Source organism: Tiliqua scincoides, chromosome 12 (genome assembly GCF_035046505.1).
Source record: "Tiliqua scincoides isolate rTilSci1 chromosome 12, rTilSci1.hap2, whole genome shotgun sequence".
NCBI lineage: Eukaryota > Metazoa > Chordata > Lepidosauria > Squamata > Scincidae > Tiliqua > Tiliqua scincoides.
In genome coordinates, this window is record NC_089832.1 from 2,120,903 (window position 1) to 2,146,047 (window position 25,145).

At 45.7% G+C, this 25,145-nt stretch overlaps 1 protein-coding gene across 5 annotated transcripts in view; it reads right to left on the reverse strand.

Moving 5' to 3' along the window:
• Nucleotides 1-25,145, reverse strand: part of KLHL13 (kelch like family member 13) — a 64,467-nt gene that overhangs the window by 37,874 nt on the left and 1,448 nt on the right. The window contains exons 1-3 of one of the 5 annotated variants that reach the window (XM_066639951.1): nt 18,285-18,293; nt 14,821-14,886; nt 10,148-10,219 (exon numbers count right to left, since the gene is read on the reverse strand). The exons of 1 other annotated variant lie outside the window; for it this stretch is intronic. In XM_066639951.1, coding sequence (XP_066496048.1) covers nt 10,148-10,219; nt 14,821-14,840 — 92 coding nt within the window. In that variant the 5' untranslated portion in view covers nt 14,841-14,886; nt 18,285-18,293. Of the gene's footprint in view, nt 1-10,147; nt 10,220-14,820; nt 14,887-18,284; nt 18,294-25,145 lie in introns of those variants that run through there. 3 more of the 5 variants (XM_066639950.1, XM_066639954.1, XM_066639955.1) reach the window with 3 other exon arrangements.

Consider the following 25,145-nt stretch of genomic DNA (forward strand, 5'->3'; position numbering starts at 1 on the left):
ATGACTGGCTGTATATTGCAACCCCCAGAAATGTGACAGGTATTTTGTACCAGTTGCTTAGAAGTTAGTTGGTCAAACTATATTATACAAATCAAACAACTATTTTACCTAGTTCTGAACTATACAGAATCCAGAATTCTTGATAAAACAAGGCCAAGTCAGTACAGTTTCATAGATAACACAAGGCACTCAAGTTCAAATCCTCACTCCACCATAAGCTCACTGTATGGATTGGGGCAAACTACTCTCATTCAGTGTGGTACTGTTATATTGTTAGAAGTGGGTGAAAACGGTTTTATTTTTTCCGTTCATTTTGATGTCAGAAGCGCAGAAAGCAGTGTTATGCATTTTTATTCCAAGGCTGCATTTGTGTAAATTATAATTATAGTTGCTTTAAAAATGTACTAGGTTGGTGATATAGGTGGTATAGTGTCAGCAGATGCAGCCATATGCATGTAGAGTTGTTAGAGAAGGGTTTTATTTATTTGTTTTTTACAGATTTCACAAATTTTGGGGTTTTGTTTACAAAAACAAAAAAGTGGTGTCGTGTGTTTTTATTTCATTATCACCAAAGAAAACCCATCTCTCTATATATTGGCTCTTGGGGCACCATTAAAAGGCTAACAAATCCAATTCAGCTTTCATGAACTACAGCTCAATCTGTCAGGTGCTTGATGACAGAAAAGTGCTTTACAATTTTGCTCATCTCCACATGAATAAATTCCATCCCTTCCAGGCCTGCCAAGAACACAAGGGGAAAGTAAAACAAGAGGTGGCTGTAAATTTGGAAGCACATTTTCAAACAAAAAGCTCCTTTGCCTTTAACGTTGCTGTGCCACTCGACACATGTAACCCTGCTACAAGAAGCTGCTTTTGCACTGGGAACACCAGAATGCAGTGAGCGCCAAAGCCAAGCTCCTCAAGAGCATGAAACCATGTGCAACCTTAAGAATCAGGTGAGTGCCAAGGTACAAGATGTGGACAGTGCTTCCTGTTCTGGGTCACCACACATTCTGCAAATCTAGGACATCAGGAATTTCCACCCCTCCTCATCTTATACATTATTCTCTCATCTTCCAATATGATGGTGTGGCAGCAACAGGGATGAGAAGAAGCATGTTTGAGGTTTTATGCCATTTATTTTTCACATGTTTTATACCACCCTTCTTCCAAGGAACTTGGGGTGGGGTACACAATTCCCTCCCTACTTTTATCCTCACAACAACACTGTGAGATAAGCTGAGAGAGTGAATAGCCCAAGGTCACCCAGAAAGATTCATGCTAAGCCCAAGGTCAGCCAGGTTTATGTCAAACTCCTGAACCACTACAGTCCAGGGGTGCTCACACTTTTTTGACTCGAGAGCTACTTTGAAACCCAGCAAGGCCCGGAGATCTACCAGAGTTTTTTTTACAATGTTCGCGCCATCATAACATATAACATTTATGTGTACAATGTATGTTGGTGTACCTTCAGCCCCACTGAGTATAATAGGACTTACTCCTGAGTAGACATGCCTAGGATTAGGCTGTGAGGCTGCAATCCTAGCCACACTTAACTGGGAGTAAGCCCCATTGAGTACAATGGGCCTTACTCCCGGCGTTTCCTCCCAGAGGCACCTGAAGGGGGAGGTCAGCACTCCGCGATCTACTCATTTTGCCTCGCGATCTACCGGTAGATCGCGATCCACCTATTGAGCACCCCTGCACTACACCATCCTGGCTCTAAGCAACTCTTGCCATGGTAGAGAGCAACATCCATTAGAGCTGGTACAATTTACTCCAAAACAAGTCACTACATATATGCATGTGCACTGCCTCACATTTCCAAAGAGCCTGCTGCGAGGACAGTATTAAAACAAGAAATTTGCTCTGAGAAGTCATGAATTACCCCTTCGGTCTAACACAGCTCCAACCAAAAACCTGTTCAATAGAGAATAATCTGAACCAACAAAAATTTATCTGTATCCCCAAATGAGACAACCAGAGCTTACATTTAACTATGTTTCTGCAGATGGGACTGTTAATTCAGGTTGTAAGGACACAAGAGGGGTTAAATTAGCTTCGAGTTACGCACTGTAGACCTTATACAAGACCTTAGCAAATGAATGCCTGTGTTTGTTCAGTTTTCCTGGTACATCCGGGTTCCCAAACTTCAAGTTAAATATCACCCTACACAATCACGCTCCCTCCAGTTCTATTCAGCTATGTTCTTTAAGGAAAACAAGCAAGCAAATACTACAGTGTCACCTTTGGGTCCATCCAACCTTCCTCTCCCCCTGCGCATTTGAGAGATGTTCATACAGCTGTTTCACTTGTGTCATTTCCACCCATTGAAGTCCTCTCAGGAACATTTAAGAACTTCATTACAGTTTGGGGACACACAGACAAAAGACACACAGACAAAAATCCCCAATAAGTGCAATAAGTACTCAGCACATGGGTGCTGTGCATTTATGCAGCAGACAGACCAACATACCAACAAAAAAACATCCAGCCCAAGGCCACAGTTTTATTAGGTCCTTCTGTGAACTATGAGGCATTTCTAAGCAAACAAAAATTGCTGTGCAGGCACAACAGACAACGGGGAAAGAAATTCCATGGGAGAGAGCAAGCCTTGATGTATCCCTCCAGAGGCAGAAAGACCCCAAGTATTCTCTCTCTCTCTCAATTATCAAGAAGCAGATGCAAAGCACTATCAGGGGATCAGAGCTTCTCTTTATTAAAAGCCGTACCTCAATCATGGTGCTCAGAGCTGTAGTACAGAAACGAAGCACAGAGCATTCGAAACCTGCAACCATTTTCTTCAAGGACCACTGTGCTCAGCAAATGGATTAAAGAACACGGGGGGTGCGGGGCACTAGCCAGAAACCCAGGTGACTGAGAACCCCTTTTAAGCATAGCCAACTGTAAAAAAAAAAGCATTGCTTCCTTGATGTACTTCAGAATGCTTTGATGTAACCATGTGCTATTTCCACTCCTGCTGAAAGCATCACACTGAACAATAAGGGACCAATTTCACAAAGGCAGTCTGGCCATACTGTCAAGTGGCTGGAGCATTGTTGATGTTTTCATGTTACCACCAAGACCCAGCAGACTGTAGAAGACACAGACTTCCAGCTTACACCGAGAAAAAACATGCTGCGGCCTGGGTCCTCAGTAGCCTGCGGCAAGCTTCAGATTTTGAAAGATGTGCTGCTTTGTTTCACTGAGGTTACAAGAATGAGATAGCAATGGGGTGGGGGGGAATTACAATATCAAGTTTTAAGAGACCCAGAATGCAGGCTCAACATCAGTAATGCCACCTTCTGGAGACTAAGTGAACAGAATATGAGCTGGAGACTAAGTGAGCAGAGCATGTGCTTCTGTTCACAGCTCCGGTTTCAATGGGCAAGTGACAAGAGGCAATAGTGAGCGCCGACTGAGCAGTAAGATGGAAATGCAGACTGGACTTTCACTGCTCTAGCCCAGTAACAGGGTTACTGGGTTGTGTGCCGCCTTCTGCACTCAACTATCTGAGAAAGCTCACTAATGAACAGAGCACAGGCTGTGGGAAACTGCCTAGGGGTCACAGGGGAAGAGCAGTGAGCTAAATGGCACAACTACACTCACTTCCCCACCAGGATAGGAATCACAGCAGACTCAAGACTTCAGGAATGTAGTTCTGATGAACTTCAGTGGAAAGGAACTTAATGTCACTTAACAACATGTTCTGAAAGGGGCTGCAGAAATCTTTACTGGAGTTTTTTTATAGTAACAGTTCACAACCACACATAGCATTTGTAGGGCACTTTTGTGTAGCCAAAGAGCTTGGCTTGCATCATTTTGTTTACTTGGTATTTCAACCTCCCTGTAAGCTGAATAGGTACTATGCCAGTGGTTCCCAAACTGGGTGCCACAGTGCCCTCAGTCACTGCGGCGAACTCACAAGGGCACTACAGTTTGTCCCCAGTGGCCTCCTCCCCAGCTCTCCCAGGTACCACCACCTTAGATCTCACAAGGTCTTACATGGTCCAAGATAGTGTTGTCCGGGAGAACCAGGAAGAAGAGGCCACTGCAAAGAAGGGAGCTATGACCACAGTTAATTTGGGAACCATCGTACTATGCCCGTATTGTGGCGGGAAGGGGTGAGGGGAAGGACTTCCCCAAGGCCGCTAATGAGCTCACACAGGAGGAGACTCCCAAATCACTGTTCACCACTCCATCAGTACTTTTCATCCAGTGGTTCCACTCTGGTGCTACTTGCCCTTGCAGAGATCATTCTGCATGTGCTGCCACAAGAAGCGCACAGCACTACTTTGCCTGGACCATCCCAGTGGAGGTGGAGGAAACCAGGATTGCAGAGAGGTGCAGCTATGCAGGAGCCCAGGCCTCCCACCTCAAAAAAGGAGGCACAGTCTAGGGAAGGAGGACGCAGGGTTGGAGAAGCCTTTCCCCTGCTGCAGGAATGACAGTGTAGTGAACTGCCCAGTTGCACAGGAAGCACCCACCCCTGGAGGCAGCAGGATTACATGACACAAAAAATGAGGCTGAAGAACCCAGCACTGCACTGTGCCAGCTAGTCAGACATCCTTGAGGCTCAGGGGATCCTTCCAGCAGAGTCCAATTGCACAGAACATCTCACCTGCTTTGTGGAAGAGACTGTGGAATGGTCTTTCTGTCTTGGACTGTAGCACTCCTATGCAATAGAAGAGTTTAAAACAAGGATGCCCAAACCCCAGCCTGGAGGCCATTTGCAGCCCTCGGGGACTCCCAATCCGGCCCATAGGGAGCTCCCAGTCTCCAATGAGCCTCTGGCCCTCCAGAGCCCTTGCTTGTCCGATGCAACTGCTCTCAGCATGAGGGCAACTGTTTGACCTCTCGCATGAGCTGTGGGACAAAGGCTCCCTCCACTGCTTGTTGTTTCATGTCTGTCATGTCATGCAGAAGCGGCAGCAAAGGAAAGGCCAGCCTTGCTTTGTGCAAGTCCTTTTATAGGCCTTGAGCTATTGTAAGACTTTCATTTATATAAGCTCCATCTCTTATATTCATTTATGTAAATTTAGTCAAATTTGAAAAGTAAATTAATTCTTTTTCCTGGCCCCCAACACAGTGTCAGAGAGATGATGCGGCCCCTCTGCCAAAAAAATTTGGACACCCCTGGTTTAAAAGATGGCACAGTGTATTTACAACACTGAATCCCTTGCTTCAAAGTGCACGCAAAATTAGCTTGGAGGGAAAAAATATATTACTGCCAGAAACATGAAACTTCAACATGCCAAGAGCAACAATTAAAAAAGTTATTGAAAACCAAGAGGCGGCATCTAGCAGCCAACTATCGCCCAGCTTCCCTCTTCCCAGAAACAACCCCATCCTGTCACTGCTCAACACTCTCTCCAAAATGCTCCGGGTTACATGATGCGGTCCAACTGGCAGGGAGGCCAGAGCCCTCAGGATGCAAACAGTGTGACAGGTAAATTAAAGAGGAGATTGGCCCCTGGAAAAAAAGAGGTGTTCACAGCTCTTTGAGCTATTGAGAGTACTAAACAGGACTACGCAACGGGGCTGCACTTTGAGACAATTTTTGATAAATTTACTACGCTGAACCAGGATGACAGAAAAAAGCACAAGTTAAAGCGCACTGAGGAATCTTAGGGCGTTGCTTCAGGGCTCCGATTCACAAACTAATAAAGTGGAGGGAGGCTGCACAGACCCCCTGGACACAAAAAGAGGGTGCCACCTGGAACTGCATCCACGCGATGACATGCGCACCTTTACCTGTGGCAAGCGTTTGCATGTCTACATCACCATTCAAACACCTCTCACTTTTTGCTGTAAGCCTTTTGGAGAAAGCAGAACTTTCCTTAAAGAGAAATGGAGAACGGCTGCAGCTCAAGGGCAGAGCAGCTGTTTTCCATGCGAAAGGCCCCAGGTTCAATCCCTGGCAGCATCTCCAGGTAGGGCTGGAAAGGACCTGTCTAGAAGGACCTTGGAGAGCTGTTGACAGTCGGTGTCGGTTATCCAAGGCAAATGGACCAATGGTCTCGCTCGGCAAAACACAGCTTCCAAGACCTTCAAAAGGCACCTTCAAGTCATGCAGTAACTTTATTTACTCAATTACTGGAAAGCCAGGCAGTTGACAATTAAAAATGGAATTGGTTGACTGCCTACTAAGAAGTATGCCAAGATTTCACAAGCCCCCCACCACAATGCTTCTATAATTTGGAGGTAGCTGGAGCTTTTCAGACTGCCTTCAGATCTCAACTCCAGCTTGCCACTATGTGAAGAATGAGGCCTCAGGCCCAAAGGCTCCCTCCTCCTCAAACACAAGGGGGCACGACACTAGAAGCTTCCATTCTGGGTCTTTAGCAGACCATGATATACCACTGCACCAAAACCTGGCAATTGGTGCGTGTAGCTTCCTCCCTTCAAAGAGGGGGAGCAAAGGAGCAAGTGAGTGTCTGAGATTCAAGGAGGCGCACGCATGTTGAACAAACCACACTTTGCAATTGCAGTACACCCAAGGCTGTGCAGCATGGCCTTTCCCAGTTTGAAGAGACACTTGGCCAACAGTCTGAGGCAAAGAGGCAAAGACGGAAGGCCCATAGCCAGGGAGACGGACCAGGGACAGACTGCACTTGCTCCCAGTGTGGAAGGGATTGTCACTCCCGAATCGGCCTTTTCAGCCACACTAGACGCTGTTCCAGAACCACCATTCAGAGCGCGATACCAGAGTCTTTCGAGACTGAAGGTTGCCAATATAACACCCAAATACACCCTTGCCCTCAATTCAAATATGCCAAACTATGGTTAGAAGCAAATGGTGTCTGAATTCAAACCATACAGCTGACATTTTACTTCCAGGTTCTACTGCAATTAATGGTGGGAGTCTTAAGCAGATGGAAGTGGACAAGCAACTCGAAAACTACGGTTGGCACAAACCGCACTTTGGTGTTGTGGTTGGCCTGAGCATTTGTCTTCCTGGACTGAGTACCATCAGACCATGGCATCAGTTCTCTGGCTAAAAGTCAGCCAAACCAACTGCTTTCACTGATTGCCTGATCTCTCTTGAGAAAGACACTGCAGGTGGATGCTTGCAAAGCTGATAAAAGAAAACAAGCTAATAATGTATCAGATGCTGGAATTCTTCAAACAGATAAGTGTACAGTCTTGAGACAGTATGAATCCTTCCCCCAACATATATTTGCAACCAAATGTTTCAGGACATGCATCTTAAATGTAAAACGCTCCATCCACTTATGATCAGTTGCAAACTACTCCTCTGCAACTCAGAATTACACTAGAAGCAAAAGGAAGACACCACAAGCTACAACCTCATGTGTATGTTTACGCAAATATTGTGCAACGTGCATTTTTGTTGAGCAACAAATTCAAACGAGATGGAGTTCTTCAGCTCATTATATTTTCCCCATGTCATACTTTGGATCAAGACAGTAATTTCCCCTGTTAAAACACAACTGGGACTAGTTCCCCCACACACTCTGGATTGTAAGCACACATGCAAAGTTCTACTGTGGTCAGGAGGAGTTCAGGATAAGCCGATAAAGTACAGAAGTCCAAGCCCCAGGAGTTAGAGGGAACAAGGCAAAGAGAAAGGGAGACAAGGACATGTATCTACAAAGGCTATAATTAAAACAAATGAGCCTATTCAAGAAGGCCTTGGCTGCTTCATAAAACCACGGACAGCTGAAGTTTTGGCAATATTCTGACTTGATGTAATGGGCAAATATGAGTTGCAACCTCAAAGACAAAAACAAAATGCAGTCAAGGGGAAAGGTGGACTCTTTCCTAAAGACAATGCCAAAATTACCGATATTAAATACTGTGGCAACGCTCTGCCATGGCAGCAGAAAGATACGATAAATGATGGGGGTGCAGCCTTCAGCCCCTCCTGACCCATAAATCATCATCATGTGCCACCATTCTTGAGCCAAGCCCATGGTTCTCTCACCAGCTCATCAAGTTTCACATCCTGTTTTAAGACCAAACAGGCTTTAACAAACATCGTGCATAATGCAGTCGACTTGGCATGAACATCACAACAGGCTACATGCGGAGAATGCCAAGTCAGTCCAAGCATGTTGATGCACCGAGAACAGATCCAAATTTGCTACTGAACTCCTCTGCTCAGTATCTCTGTCTGCCAGAAGTTGACAAACAATTGCAGGCCACCCAAAACCCAGCTGCAGCCCACTGAGATGGTATGCTTAAGCCAAGCCAAGCAGAAGAGGGCAACCAAAATGATTACTGGGCTGGGCATCTCCCTTACGAGGAAAGGCTATAGTGCTTGGGACTTTCCAGTGTAGATAAGGAACCTGGGAGGGGACATGATTGAGACATACAAAATTATGCAGGGGATGGATAGAGTGATGTTTTCCTTCTCACACAATACCAGAACCAGGGGTCATCCACTAAAATTGAGTGTTGGGAGAGTTAGGACAGACAAAAGAAAACATTTCTTTACCCAGCGTGTAATTAGTCTGTGGAACTCCTTGCCACAGGACGTGGTGATGGCATCTGGACTAGATGCCCTGAAAAAAGGGGGGGGGGAATCGGACAAATTTCTGGATGAAAAGTTCATCACAGCTTACCTGCTGCAATGGGTATGGGCAATCTCCTGGTCTTAGGTTATCTCTGAATGACAGATGCAATGGAGTGGCAACAGGATGCAGGTACCATTGTCCTATGTGCTCTGAGTCATCTGGTGGGCTGCTGCGAGACACAGGAAGCTGGACTGTATGGGGTTTTGGTCTCATCCACTGGGACTGTTCTTATGTTACGGGGTCTGGGTTTTCCCCATTCTGCTGCCCCTCAGGTCACCTTTATATTAGGGGCCTACTCTCAAGACCCTGTTAGGCAGAGTCCTAGTCCTACTCTGGAGGCTAGCAAGCAGTGAGGCTGGATTTTAACAATCCTAGGCTGCAGACCTATCCACACTTACCCTGGAGTAAGCCCCATTGACTATCACTGTTAAAAACATATACATTATATCCTTTTAAAAAGTTCAGATATCCCCAAATGCAGTTTCGTACCATGTTGGCATCAAGTCTAATATACTAAAAATATGAAATGAATGGGGACCCACCTGAAATTGGCTCACAACCCACCTAGCGGGTCTTGACCCACAGTTTGAGAAACAGTGCTCTAAGGCAATCTGCCTTTTCCCCTCCCAATCAGAATTTACTGATATTTGGCGTTTCCAATCAAGCTAACCTGGGCTGTTATCCCTTAAAAGCAGCACTGTTACCTAGCCTCTGGCAAGAAATCTCACGACAGCAAATTCGGTTCCACGAATCGCTTAACTAGAACAGAGTCTCCAAAATGGGATTTGGGGCAGGCCTGAGTTTTTACTTTCCCTCCACACCCTGGATGAAAGGTTGAAATGTACCTATTTTTAAAGACATTGAGCCTGAATTGCTGCAACTTGCCTTAAAATTATACTGAAAATAAGTTTTAAAAAGTTTAGGGACTTTTAGGGACATAGGATTTAAAAAGGGGAATTTCAGAGACCTTGTTTCAGTTTAGGGACTTTATGGACCAAGTATGAGCCCTGCCTTTGGTATCCATTCCAGGACACACCCCCCCATCCATACCAAAATCCATTGGGGGGGGGAGGCAGTGTGGTGTTACTATAACTTACCTGGAGGCTGCGACCAGATGCTGAGCCCACGGATATCCACATACTGCTTTTCAACAAGAGTAGTTCACATAGTAAAATAAATCAATCTACGCTTTCCTGTCCCCAAAGGTCTCACAGAAGAGACACTGGCAAAAGCCACTGGAAAAGACGCCATGAAGAGGGACAGTTGCTCTCTCCCCGCTACATTTAAGAGAACACCTCTTTAAAAGGTGCCTCTTTGCCCTGCTAGCAGGGGTTGAAGTCTTAATGGATCAAGTCTTCATATACAGTTGAGTGAAGATATATTAGAATGCATTGCATCTGAGCCCACAAGAGAGCTCAAGTACCCCAATAATCTGGCAGGTATGTCTCAAGCCATAGCTTGCACATGAGGAAAAAGACAATGATTAAAGCTCTTGGGATACGTTTTCCTCCAGGAGAAGCCCACCCTCAGATTTGTCCAGGTGAAAATCAGCTTAGCAAACTGCAATAACTTTTCAAAAGTGCGACTGCTTTGTGGCAAAGACGTACCTCTCATGAAGTGTGGCTGATGCCTCCCTTCTGAACACAGAATGATCCATGCCGTCAATGTTAGTAACTCCCCTGTTGACCAAAAGAGATAAGACTTTAATGTTCAAGTTTTTAAGAAGGGAAGCCTGGTGCCCCAATGTACCATGTCATCTGAACATACCACGTGAGTGGATGAAGTCATACTGCCAAGGGATTCCATTGTTGAGTTGGGAAAATGAGGCTTTTGTTTCTCAATGGGGAAGGTACCAGACAAGAGATGTACTACAACACACCACAGCAAAAAGCCCCACGTAGGGCTCCCAGGCCACTCCCTTAACAAAAAAAGGAAACATCCATTTGAAACAGACTTCTGCCCTCAAGTGGGCCTGGAAGCAGAGATCTGCCCCATCATAAACATTCCCTCTGCCTCAAAAAGGGCCTTGCACATTAGGATTCTTCCAAGAACAAAAAATCCCCTTGAAGAAAAGAGGGAAAGCAGCACTTAGCAGAATAACTGTGTCAGGCAGAGAGTCAACACTCCAGATCAGAGAATATCGTCCTTCAAGAGCGAGGCAGCTCCCTGGGCTGCACTTTCCGCCACCAAAAATCCACACGATGAAGCAGCTTAAGGGAGCTTTGATCAGGTTTCCTTTCTACTGCCAAAGCAGACCTGTGGCGACCCTGGCACTATCACCGACTTCTTTAGTGAAAGAAGCTTTGCATACAGGCCTGTTCCTGCCTCCCTCCAGACACTATTTGTTCCTTACGATCTCGTCCTTTCGGCAAATCAGTCATTCACCAGCTTGCTGCAAGTGGGGTTTTACATGTGATCCAGGAGGGTTTGAATTGGATTAAATCCAGTGGCAAATCACAGTAAATTTGTGCTTGTTTGAAGTTCAGTTTTTGCACCGGCTGTTAACTGTTCTCTTGTGAGTAAACATCTCTTGTAAATGGAATTGATGTTAGAGGGGACATGAAACAGACCATGACTACCTCAACCATTTCCTTCCATGTCTATAGGGAGCAAGAGCTACAAAAGACAGTCGTAGAAAGCTATATGATCTGCAGAAAATATTGCAAGAAATTCCTCCTAACTTCTTCTAGTTAGCTGAGAGCAAATTCAAAGGAAGGCAAAGTATCAAAGAACGTAGATCTTAGCAAGAGGAAAACTTTTGTGTCTCTACCTTCAATAGCGCAGAACTCACTCTGGATTTGACGCACTCGTTTGAGACAAAATCTCTTTACTACATCTGACGATTTAAGCAAGCAGAAAGCTGCCTTTCACAAGCATAACCACTTGGGTCCAAGGGCTTGATTCATATATGCAAGAGAGAAGACTTCGGTCTCCCAGTTGGGGGAGCAAGTAAGTAAACAGATGCTCAGCACAAATGATTCAAGTTGCTGCAAATATATGAGCCACGAAGAGGCACAGAATGAAGAAGAGAACAAAAGAACAGCCCCACGGGATCAGGCCATAGGCCCATCTAGTCCAGCTTCCTGTATCTCACAGCAGCCCACCAAATGCCCCAGGGAGCACACCAGAGAACAAGAGACCTCATCCTGGTGCCTGGTGCCAAGAGAGTGAATGCCAACAAGCCAGAGCAGGACCCCTGCCACATCTCCCCAAACTCCATTGAATCACAGCATTCTAGCATAAAGGAACTTCCCCCACCCAATTCTGCCTGGAATCTGATATCATTACCATATAAAAAAACTTTACATCTCACATTTCTATTATATCTTCCTTTCAAGTTGCTTAAGGTCCTCCACATACACAGTTCATCCATCCACCCCACGATGCAGGTTATGCTGACACCATAAAAGGCCCAAGCTCACCTGAAGAGCTTTATGGCCAAGAGGGGACTTGGACCCAGATTCATATGCCTTACTGCCTCTGCTCTGGATGGCTAATGGGCAAGACAGTCTCTCAAGGGATTCTTCTTCTAGGCAGATTCTACTGGTAGATTAATGTGCAAGTTTCAAGATAAGCTGTGCTCACACTACTATTGCCCATGCTCAAAACCAGAGCCAGCCGCATCTGCAGTGCTGTTCAGTGCTTAACATTCACAAACGGCACGTGCCAAACCTGTGAACTCCATCTTACCCATATGGCATATGCAGACCTAACACACAAAACAAATGGCTGTGACAAAAAGTGGCACTTCATTTAAAAAACTTAAGGAGTCAATATGATGCAGGAAATTCACATTTCAGAGTCATGTTATAAGTAGAGGTGTTTATTTTTTGTTTAAACACACACAAAAACACGAAGCATCACATTTTGGTGTTTAAGATATTTTCCAGAAATTAAAATAGGTTACTTTTCCCGTTAGAAATATAGTGGTTGCATCTGCTGACACTATATAACCCATCCAGTACACTTTTAAAGCATTTAAAATAATTAAAAAGAATTTGGAATGCAAACTTAGAATAAAAACACATAACACTACTTTCCGCCTTTTTCATCATGAAATTTGCAAAAGAAAACCATTTTTAAACACCCCTAGTTATAGGAGAGGCTCCCCAAAATTCAGAGTTATTCTAGCATTGCTTTAACATGTGCATGTACTTTAATCCTGCTTAGCAATTTAATACTTTACTTTTACATGTATAAGACACATACATGGTACATTTTTCTATACATAAGTTTAAACATTCTTATGAAAAGACACCATACAAAACTTTGTCAGCAGAACATAAAACACTCAATAAAAATCTAACATCAGCCTGGATCCAAAGAATCATGAGAAGAAGGGAAAAATGACTTCATGTGGTTCTTTGTGCAAGCACTAGCAGACTTCTCAGAGTGTAGAAGTCACACTATGTTTTATGGGTTGCATGACTGTACAAAAAATGCAGTGAATATGACAGGTAGAGGTCATAATGCGGAGAGTTTGTGCAAAGTCTCACATGAGCAGAGAGACCTGTCTGGACCTGAACCTGGCTTTTGTCATGCAACATCTTTCTCTATCACAAAGCCTGCCCCCACTTATAAAAGGGCAGTTTGATGCAGTGAAAAGATGCCTCCAAATCCAAGTCATTTTCCATAAAGTTCCATCATGAAACTCAAAATATGCTCTTTTAGGCAAAAGCCGCACAAATGATAAAAAGAAATATTTGCACAAAATTATTTCAAAAGCTTCAGTTATAGTAAGACAAAAAAAGATGAAATAAAGACTTTGCTGAGGCACCTGATGACCCTGTCATGAAAAGCAACTAGAGATGTCCAAGTACAAAAGCCAGAACAAAGGTCCACCTCCACAACCCTCAGGCGAGTGCCTCACCTGCTACACACTGCTGAGTTCCTGCAAGAAACCTCTCACTTTCCACCTGCCAAAACCTACATTTCATGTTAACCCCAGCAGTCATAAATGCAAAGAAACCACCTACTTCCTGCAGAAACAAATATTTAGGAATTTTTAATAAGCTGAAACAGGGGAAAGACAACACTCCCCCCCCCCCCCACACACACACACACTTGGATCCCTCTAAGCTCAAAACTGCTCTTAAAACCAGTTGCTGCACAGCAATTTGCATTTGGTCTGGCACGACACACTTCTCTGCTGCAGAGGTAAAATTGGATTATTTCATTGTCTAAGTACACAGGCATAGGCACCCTGAAGGATCTGGGTTTTTAAGCCTCAGTCACAGATCTTGCAACCTGAAACCACCACAGAGAAACCAAACTAAGCATTAGATCTGCTTCTATGAGCAAACTCTAGAATAGCACTCATAAGATGCTAAATAAGAGGCTTAAAAGTAGCAGATTGACAATAGCTAAAGAGCAACAGACCACCATCATGAAAAAGGGCCAAATGTTGAAGACAAGTTACTGAGATTAAAGCTTGAGACAACAGACCTGCTAGCCTCATTGCACTTTCTCCTTCTCTGAGAAATCCACAGCTAGACTTAGAGTCTTAGTGTGGGCCTGTATACAGCACAGCAATCCTACAGATCCGTGTCCCCTTCTGAATGTGGAAGATTCTGCAATATTCTCCAGAGTTCTGATTTGGGTTTTTTTGTCTTATGAGAAACTACGATCAAAAGTTATGTTGCACCAGAGGCTAAAGACCAGCCATTGTCAACCACTGTGCCATTGCCACGAGTGGGTCACAGGTGTACCACAGGAATTTGGGGAAAAGTCATTTATTAGTAGGGCCAATGGGGATGTGAGCCCCCCCCCCCCATTAGCAGCATGGTGTGCCTTGGCAATTATCAAAAACCTGATGGTGTGCCTTGACAATTTTAGTGCCTTGACAGTGTGCCGTGAGATGGAAAAGGTTGAAAAACGCTGCTATAGACAGTTAGAATAGCCATGAGTCTCTTGCTCATTCCTGAACCTCCCATCTCGGCTGCCTTTCTCAGCACCTAATGAAGCTGGTACACGTAGGCGCCCAAGTTCTCAGCTAGCTTCTTACACTGGAACACATGCCAGCGATCTCTACAGATCATAAATGGAGCAGCCTCCATTAGGAACATCTGATCACTTTTAATCTTATGGTTCCAACATTCTAACCCATCTCAGCGTTGCGGCAAGCACACGTCACTGTATTCCATAACCAGACAGAAGCTTCCTGTACGCATAGCTTTCCACACATCTCTAATCACAGAGGAGCACGGACAAGGAATTGGGCTTCGCTTCTATTTCAGCTCAGTTGCGATTTTATGAAACACACAAATTTTTAGTTACTCACAAGGTGTCTCTCCACATCATCTCCGACACAGTGATGTGTCTCCTTTGCTGTCTGCACACCTGCAAGCTGAACAAAAAAACAAAACAGACAAAGACTCTCAGGAGGAGGAAGAATGCATTCTCTGTCAAGGTTCAGTCAAAAGCCTTCTATCAAGACCCCAACATAAGAATCAGGGCACGAGACTCCTTTGCCACAAACACAGTGGTTCTTCATCACCCTTTCTGGATGGTAGGCAGGCAGATGGGGTAGTTGGAGCTGTAGCATCTATTCCACATCACACCAAACACTAAAACAGGGGCGTCAAGTTCATTTCATATATTGGGCCCAAAAGCATTCATGGGGTCTGCTCTGGGCCCAAAAATCACATTAAGCAGGATGTGACCTCACTAAGCAGATGATGGTCAGAAATAAACACTTTGGTCTCATGCAGGAACTCATTAGCTGCAAATGACAGGTAAGAAAAAATGAAATTCCTGAATATACTTTCAAGATATGGGTTTTCCCATTTATCACGTGGAACACCCTTTCAGCAGCACTTCTTCTGCCAAGGGGTCACTTCATAGTTCAGCAGTGCTCTAAGAAGTGATGACTTGGCAAAAATGGTGCTACTGAAAGGGCAGCCCACATGGTAACTGGGCTCTCCCAGTACCTCAGCAGTGTCTCCCTCACTCACCCCACTTGGTCAGCCCCTTCCTCTGTAGCATTTTCTGCCTTCCGAGGCCACTTTCCGCCTCTCCCTCCCAGACCCTAAGCAGAAACAGCACTGCAGAAAGGGCAGCACTAGGAGAGTCCAAGTATCATACAGGTCAGATAAAGAACTTCTGCAGGCTGTATTTGGCCCCACGGGGCTTATGTTTGACACCCCTACACTAAAATTTATTTCAAGTAATCATCCAAGTTTCCTCTCCGCTCAGGCATAAAAGCTTCTTTCGTCAGCAACCAGCCCATGAGTGCTCAAGATCTTAAGAGAGGAGAAGAAATTATCTCAGGGTTCAATCCAATCCAACTTTCCATCACCAATGCAGCCATGCTAATGGGGCACATGCTGCATCCTTCAGTTGGGGGGGGGGGACTTTAGGCCTCCTAAAGGGAACAAATATTTGCTTACCTCAGTGTTGCCTCAGTGCTGCAAAGTTGGATAGGATTGGGCCCTCTGTTTCCTTATGGCACTGGTTCTCAAACTCTCTGGGAATCTTGAGAACCAGGATAAGTCTTTGTGGGGGTGGGGTAGAAAGCAGCTCTGTGGACCATGCTGCTGTAGGGAATATAGGGTTTTTTTTGTTAACTCACCATAGTCTCTGCTGGTGTCTGGGAGTGTGGGAAGCCTCACAGAGCCCTTTGCAGGGCTCCCTAAGCCTCTAACACTGGAAAAACGCAGTTGCAACACACTTCCAGGTTGCAACTGCAAAACAATCATGTTTTTCCAATGTTTAGAGGTGCAGGGAGCCTCCAAAGGGCTCCCCGCACTCCCAGACACCAGCAGGGACTACAGTGAGTTAACCAAAAAGTCCCTATGTCCCCCACAGCAGCATGATCCTAGGGACTGCATTGCTGCCTTCCCCCTTTCCCTGCCTCTTAAGGAGGCAACGGCAGTGGTTCTCAAGCTGGTGGGTCACAACCCACCAGTTTGAGAACCATTGCCTTATGGCAACCTCATAAGATAGATAAGCATTACTAATCCCATAGTGCAGATGGGAAAAACTGAGGCTGAGAGGGCAGGCGTGCCTAAAGTGACTGAAGGAGTTCATGGCAGAGGTGAGTAGGAGACCACCAACTTTCCTTACAGTCCAAGCTTCTACGTGACCCCAGGATGACCACGCTCAAGTCTTTTCCAAAGACCCAGAAACGGCAGCCACCGAGCAGCTTCACTTCTTCCCATTTGCAGCCTATTCCAAGACAGTTCCAAAAGGGCCTCTGCTCCGGTGCTTTACAGCAGAAGGTCCCAGGTTCAAGTCTCAGAACGAGAACCAGGTTGCAGGTGCTCAAAAAAAGACCTTTCCCTGCCAAAGACCCCAGGTCTTACCATCAGTACCAGGCTAGATAGAAGACAGCTTGATATGTTGAACTGGGCCAGCAGCCAGTTAACTACAGGGTAGCAGTATTTCAGAAGGCCACTCCCACCCTTGGGCTGTATAAGCAGGTGTGCCAGCAACATCTGCAGACTTCTCTGCAAGGCTGGATTAATCAGCAAGTCTACACACACACACACACACACACACACAGCTGGTAACCATGCCAGCCGCACCATTCTTGAGTATAAACAAGCAAACAGTCCCACTCTCAACAAGTTGCTGCAGCAAAGAACAGAGGCAAGCAAAAACGGGTCTGAACAGTTTACTCCACTTTTTCAGGTCAAATCTCGAGCCAACTGCTTTTAATCATTTCCACCAATTCTTACTCTTGAAAAAGATAAACTGTAGGCTCTTAGACAAACTCAGTGTGGCATGATTTTGCCAGCCAGGCAAGGCTGACCAATAACATCATTCCTCATCAGCAGAGCCCGCCCACCACCTCCATCAAAATGACCTCTGACATTTATGCAGTTTAAGTGCATCATGTGCTATCTGCGAAAATTACTGCACATGATTTGGACTCTAGGGCGGCACCAAAGAATTAATGTCATGAAGCTGTACCATTCTTGTGTGTTGAAGATGGTCAAGCTCTGGACCCCACCACCTAGGAGTTCAACTTGATGCACGATTATCTAGATTAGTAGGGCTGACTTAGGACCCAATCCTATCCAATTTTCCAGTGCTGGTACAGTTGTGCCAGTGGGGTGTTGGCTGCATCAGGCGATGGTGAGGCAGTCACTGGGGCCTTCTTAAAGTGTTCCCTTACCATGGGCTGCATTGTGGCTACAATGGAGCTGGAAAGTTGGATAGGATTGGGCCCTCAGTCATAGCTCCCAGATTATGGAATTCCCTCACCCCTGAGGATCTGTAGGCTCCTTATAGCCTGGTGAAAACCTTTCCTGTTTATATAGGCGTTTACATGAATTTGCTCCCTAACATGGTTCAACTGTTCTTCTACTCTCAGATTTTTCAGGGGTTTTTAGGCAGTGGTTCTTGGCATGTAAAAACATAACAGAAGAAAATCTATGTTTTATGCTACATGGATTTTACTGAATTACTTTATGCCAATAAAGGTTAAATGAAATGAAATTACTGTGGTTCTTCTTTATTATAAGCTGCTTTGAAGGTCCTCTAAGGGTGAAAGGACAGGTGGGGTAAAAATCCACTTATAAAGTAAAAATAAATACATCACACATTGCCTGGACCCTGGATCTCACCACTGACCAGCCAAGTGGCTTTCAATACCTTCTCACTTCTGGGAAACCTGTCCACAGATTCCATTACTGAGGTCACCCTACACAGACACCCAGCACGTCACAAAGGATTCAGGGACATGTACTGTACATGCACAACTCATTCTGTACCACACTGGCCAAGCCTGCAGGGCCTCACCCAGTTGAACCAAGTGGCACCTCTCACAAATGTCCAGTGTTCCAGAGGAAGATCAGAAACTGCAGGGAGCCATCGTTCAGGGAAGTCTGTCAATTACTGCTGCTCATCTTGTCAAGGAATGTCTAACAAGCTTCTGAGGAACCCTGAAGGCCCCCTGAACGTATCTTGCAAACAATCTTTTAAAGCAGGACTGAGGGACAATTTCCATCACTGCTTTTACAGAAGGCTTCTGTCCCTCTCCTTGGGGGAGATCCCATGAGTAACCCCTTCTGGTGGGTGGGATCCCTATGCACCCTGTTACCACACACTACCAACTGCGCTGCTAGTGTGAACACGTTTCAAAATTAACCTCTCCCACCCAGACACTGCCAGAAGCCACCCAGAGCTGAAACAGGCATACGAAATCATACATACAAAGCTAAATAAATTCAACATTTGCGTGCAAGATCTTAATTCCTTGGAAAAAAATATGTATGCCCAAGGCTTCTCAGCTTTCTTCACACAGTACAGAGGATTATTATAGGCTTGCTGAACTGGGCAATACTCTTACCATTCCCATAAGCCAAGCTTAACATCGATACAGGAACAGAACTCAGAAACTCGGAGAAGGAAAGTGAAATATTGCTATAGAAGCCAGCAAGCTTTTTTAAAGAACTCCAGGGTACATCTCCAGCAGAACCGATTAATGACTCTTGCCATTGCATAAGCTGAAGCTGTACAAGAATAGAGAAGTGGAACCTTCCTCTCAGTCTGAAGCAGAGTCACTTCTCTCTGTACACGTGGCATAGTTAGACAATACTTCTCCCAAAATTCTCTTCACTAAAAACCAAGAAAGAAAGACAAGGAGAGAAAAGTCTCATAGTACAGCAGCACCAGATACAAGATTGTGTGGCCACCTGTGGCCACTACCACATCCTCCTTTTCACCAGGAAGCTGCACTGCTTCAAATACATGACAGTATGCTCCTCCAAACACAAAAACTCCCACCACAAAGGCTATTGGGGGGAGGGTTGTATGGAGGAACAGTCAACCATGTGAGCCCCTTTCCTCCCCAACAGTATGAAGTGGTACAGTTCATCATACCAGTGAGAACGAAGTCCGTACTTCCGTTTAGTTCATGTAAAAGACTCAACAAGCAGATCTTGTTGGCGGCTGGGCACACAGAGGGAGAAGGCCCCCCCAGCCAATCTGCTTCCTGCGGCGACCTCCTCAATCAGCCTCATGGATGGCCCTGCCCTGCCTAGATTCTCAGGTCCAGCCAGCAAATGAAAAATGTGGATATGAGCAACACGTGTTGGAACAGCAAAAGGAACACCACCAGTGGGTCCCTCCAGAGCAGGAACCGGAGCGGATTCCATGTGCTATTCTTGGCAGAGGCAGGACAGCTTCCAGTCTACAGTTCTCGAGGGACATTGTTTGCCATGGCTGGAGTATTCATTGGAGCTCAGCACATTTATTTTCTGCCCTTCCCACAGCTCCTGCCCCTGTACCACCAGCTGAACATGGGAGGAAAGCACATAACTGAATGGGATATATAGAGGAAGAGTTGGTTTAAACCACAGACTTTGCATAGTACAGACACCAATCCACCACAGCTAACCTTTTCTTTCATTTTCAGCAAAACACACATGCACCACTGAAGACACCAATATAAAACTGAAAATAATTCTATACTCTCAAGTTGTGTATAAAGATTGATCAGTTGCAAGAAAGCAGCAGATCTGGTTAGTTCCTTTGCAGAAAGCATTACCCAGTTGTCAGAAACCGCCACCTGCTTTTCTCACAAAGCCCAGTCGAAGCCTGCTAGTATGTTTGGAGTAGCAGCTGACACCCCAGGGACTTGGCACAATTCACATCTGACTTGCACGCTGAAGGAAGATCCCATTCACAGAGCAAATAAAAACTTTGACTTCTGCTATTTAAATTAGAATTTAAGTTTCACTTATAAGCAAAAATCTTAAGTTTTTTAACCTGGTTTAAAATTAAAGTTGAATCTGAATGAAAAATCATCTCTTAAAACTGAATGTACTATCCATTTGTGAACAAGTGGGGGGGTGTAATGAAATACAGTGGAGAAAACATAGTACACTTCAGGTATTTATTGTATGACTTCATACTAGAAGTGGAGAGGGAAGAGAGAGGACTAGAGGACCACGAAATCCCAGTGACCTTTTTCTGCCTATTTTAGGCCACTAAATACTTGACCTCTGCAACTGCCTCAGGCCTCAATCCTACCCACACTTTCCTGGGAGTAAGCCTCATTAAACACAATGGGGCTTACTTCTGAACAGATGTGCATAGTTTTCCACATCAGTCAAACACCACAAAATGTGCACATTCCAACTACAGGTCAACCCAATAATGACTACCAGCCCTAAGCTGTGTTGAGAAAATTTTGATTGTAGTCTCTCTCGGTCGTTTTAAACGACCAATTTAAAGCCACCTCCGTATATCAATCCACCCTGATCAGTAGCCTCCAGGACCGCTGGAAAAAGCCCCCCCCCACACACACACACACTTTAGAGCTTTAACCAGGCCCCATTTTCATCACCCTTCTGCTTTAACCCTGTCTCATTCCACCATCAAGCCCTGAAGGAGGCCAAGTCCACCACACCAGGCAAGGTTAAGGCCAAAGAACACCAGAGAAAAGGCACTCCAGTAGTAGCCCTGCAAAGGCTGCAGCCAGAGAAACTCCGGGGCTTCCATAGCATGCGCTCTGGCCAATGGTCCAACTGTTAGCCTAATGCTTCAATCACCAGGGATAGATGCAGACAGCCATAACCAAAGGCACCCTACTGAGCTCCAGAAGACTGAGACCTCCAGCACAACACAAGTCAAAGATTTTTGTCTGAGAGGGGCCACTCTGCACTACAGAGTTGTGATCAGAGACACCAACGACAGTGATCACAAAAAAGACACCCTGAATACGGAGGCAAAGGCAAGACACAAGAGAGCACTGCAGACAGACCAAGAAACTCACCCAGTCATTCCCCCTGGCTTGAGACGGCCCAAGGCAGCCAGCCAGAAGCAGCTAATTTCTTTCCACCCAGTTCCAAGCAGACTCTGCAGGTGGCAGATCTGCGGGAGGAAAATGTCGGCCCTCCCCTCTGCCAGGCTGCCATGGCCCACTCTGCATGAAAGGCTGTCTGTGTGAAGGCACCAACAATGCTAGGCCTTGTCAAGCGTATCGTGCAAGGCAATGAAATGCCCTGCAGAAACTCTGGGCTCTCAAACTTCTTTCCCCACTCCCAGACGCTCTGCATTCTCCCTGTTCCTCCAAAACTCATGTATACCATTGTGTGAAGCAAACGATCTCGGTGGGGAAGAGAAGCAGGGAAGTAAAAGTTCAAAAGAACATGTGCACAATGCTTCACTCACACACAGAAGCTCCAACTCATTTCATAATGGGGAGAGCAAAAGAAATAGCATCCTCTCAGACACCAAAAGCACCCTCTTCGCTGCACCCCCAAATTCAGATAGCAAAGGTGCACAACAAGGCATTCTTTCCTGTACAGCTCCTAGCACATTAGGATGATTAAACAAGTGTGGCTGTAGGGTTTCTCAATAGCAAGTTTGCAGAAACAGGAGCCTGTGGAATTTCCAAAAAGCAACCAACACACTCCTGTTCAGGCTGGTATGTGGAGCCTGGGAGGTAGTTGTAATTCCATAGGGAGTTGTATTCAGTGAATATATACAGTCATCTGTACTTTATTTCCCTCCCTTCAATCTGAGCTTTCAAAATAAGACAGGGTGCAGACGGAAGTAAATATATTCTTACAACAGAGTAGTGACCACTCCCTGATCACATGGGAAAGAGGGATATGAGGGGGCCCAGCTATAGGGAAGGGCCACAGCAAAAGGGCAGAGCATCTGCTCCAGGTCAGAAGGTCACAGGAGCAATCCCTGGGACCATTTAAGGTAATCTCTGGAAACAGAGGCGGGAATATTTCTGCCCCTTAGTGCATCAATTTTCAACCTTTCAATTGGTGTGCCATGAGCGGTTCACAAGTGCGATGCAGATGTTTAGGGGAGGGTCATTTCTTAGTAGGGTCATTGAGGGATGCGAGCCCCAAACAGGCAGTGGAGAGTGCTTTGACAACTGATGGTGTTCGCTGACAATCTTAGCACCTTGTCACCGTGAAATGAAAAACATTAAAAACCGCTCTGAAATGAGCTGCTCCCAGACACAAGCGGGCAATAGCAGGCAAGAGGGTTAACTCAGGAAAAGTCAGCTTCATACACTCAGTTTCAAGTCCAAGGGCCAGCCTATTCACAATGCCATTGCCTCAAGCTGTGGACTGCCAGGGAAATCTCTACTTGCCCCACTTCTGCTCATCTTGAGTGGGGAGAGAAGCAACCCACTGAACTGTAGCTCCCCCAAACCAATTAACTGACAGCCTGACCGCTCCTTGATTTCCTCCTAAAGAAGCTCAGCGCTGACTTCAGAGAGCTGGGCCTTGCCTCTTTCCCAGACACAAAAGCCATAACCACACCAAACAATGCTTCATTGCCTTCTCGGTATAAAAGGCATTAACATCAACTTGGATTCAAATGAAATAACAGGGTTTTTTATTTAGATTGTAATCCATTCACCAAGGCATTCTTAGAGCTTGTAAAGCCTACCATTGATTCACCATCATTCAGCCTAAAGAGAGAATATAGATTTCCTCCTGCACCAAAAAGCAGCAATGCCTAAGAGAGCGCAGCCCAGAGAGAACAGCTGTCCCTGACATGGCCTGTCCAGGCCCAACTGCTTCAGGGACCATGCTTTTGCAGTTACCCCCCCCCAACATGCATGCTTCTACCCACCTGCCCTTAAAAACACAGGGGTCCTGAATTCAAGACATGAGGCAAGGACTTCTGTCTGCTTGTGTGTGTGTGGCAGATATAGCCAACTTGGTCCCACCAACCTGAGTTTGCAGTTGGTCAGTTCAGTTCATTACACTTCCCTGCAACTCCCCCCCCCCCCATCCTCGAGTACACAACTTCCAGTCCCTTGTCTAATCATCTCCCTGGGCAGTTCCCCTGATTCTGATGCATTTCAAGCCATTGTTACAGCTGGAGATGCAGGAGCATAAACCAGGAAGCTCCTGAACATAAAGCACATCCTCAGTCACCGAGCTGTGGCCCCACTCCCTATGTTCCCTAGAAGACAACAGCCCTTTGTGCTTGGTACCTCACTAAGGGGGAAAGAGTTTGTGGAAAAGGGGGACAGCATTCAAGGTTCACTATCAAAGCTGGAGGCACGAAAGAACTGAGAAGAAAAAACACACGCACACACCTGGTGCCGAACTTAGGTGGATTTTTACAAAACTAGTAGAAGGGACACTGCAAACTCCTGTGCTGCCATCCGAGAGTGGATCACTGTTTCTGGGACAACAGAACTCTGTGCTTAGCAGTCTCACAGCCTCTTCCAACTTCCAGAAACCGAGCTCCTGCATCCATCTGGTAGCTACTGATTAAAATTTGATCAGGGCAGGGCAATTTGCCTTTTGCAACCTAGCATGGATGCCTCCCCTTTAATTACACAGGTCTTCTTGCTCATCAGTGGGGTGGAGGAGGGGGAAGAAGAGAAACTTAAAATAGATATTACAAATGTTACAAAATATGTGGAGAAACATGGGACTTTAAAAAAAAACCCTCTGCAATTAACCTCCAGCCAACAGCTTCCCCTTAAGCAGTACAATTGTGGAAATAGTGTGTGCTAAATACATTGCACTGACATAAATGTGTTGCACTTAGTTTAGTACATAAGGGAACAGAGAAATACTAATATTTCTGTTTCTTTTTAATGCTTCCCTATATGAAACTCAGGTGCATCCTTTTGGAAACTGCCACTTTGTGTTACTCAACCACATACATCATAACGCAGCGTAACATAACAAGCACAGAAACCATGAACACAGAACTGACTCCTCCATGAACTTTGGCGGAAAACAAAACTCAGCAGTGTGCTATCTGCAACCAGGATAACCATGTCTGCGGTGGGAGAATGAGAAGGCTTGAAGCCCGTCAACAGCAGGGCAGCACTGACAGGCCCAAGTCCTCTCCAGCACACACAACAGAAACATCTGAAACCAGTCCTTGGGAATGCAACCCACAGAAAAGCCAGAAAGGTCACAGATTAGGGGAGAACCAAGTTCAAATCCCTGTCCAGCAATGATGTTCCCTGGATAACCACTCAGTACCTCTCAGCCTAATCTACCTCTTAGGGTTGCTGTGGAGGTAAAATAAAAAAGAATGAGAAACTTGTGTGCCACCATTGGAGAGAGGGCAAGACAAAAATGCGGCAAACAACAAAACCCAGCATCAACCATGCTCCAAACACAGAACCACCTTCCCAGGATGTCAGAACGGGCAGCCTGCACCAGAGAGCAGCATCCCACCACTACATGAGGAACATGCAGCGGGGGCTGCATCACCCCTCCTGCTTTCCAGTGTGCTCACACCTCTTCTGCCACCCAAGACCCCACTCTCCACAGAGAACCTCTCTCCCAAGGCAGGTGAACAGGAACCCCAAGAACACTGGAAAGCACAAACATTCAGCAGAGCAGACACTCAGTCCCCCCTGCACCCTGGGCAAGAAAGAAGGGATCCTCTTCTCCTATGAGGATCCACGACCCACTACAAGAAAGCCCTTATTCTCCTCACCAGCACACAGAAATACAAAGCAGTGGGCAGCTTAAGCCAATGAGCTACAAAGCACAAAGTCTCCTGTTGAAGTCTCAGCCACAAACAAGCTTCACTCACTCTCAGCACAGCTCCCCCTCATCTGAAATACAGGGACTGCACATAGCCTACTTTACAGTGCAGTACTGTATAATACTAGTCATTACTCATATACATACAGCCCACAATCAC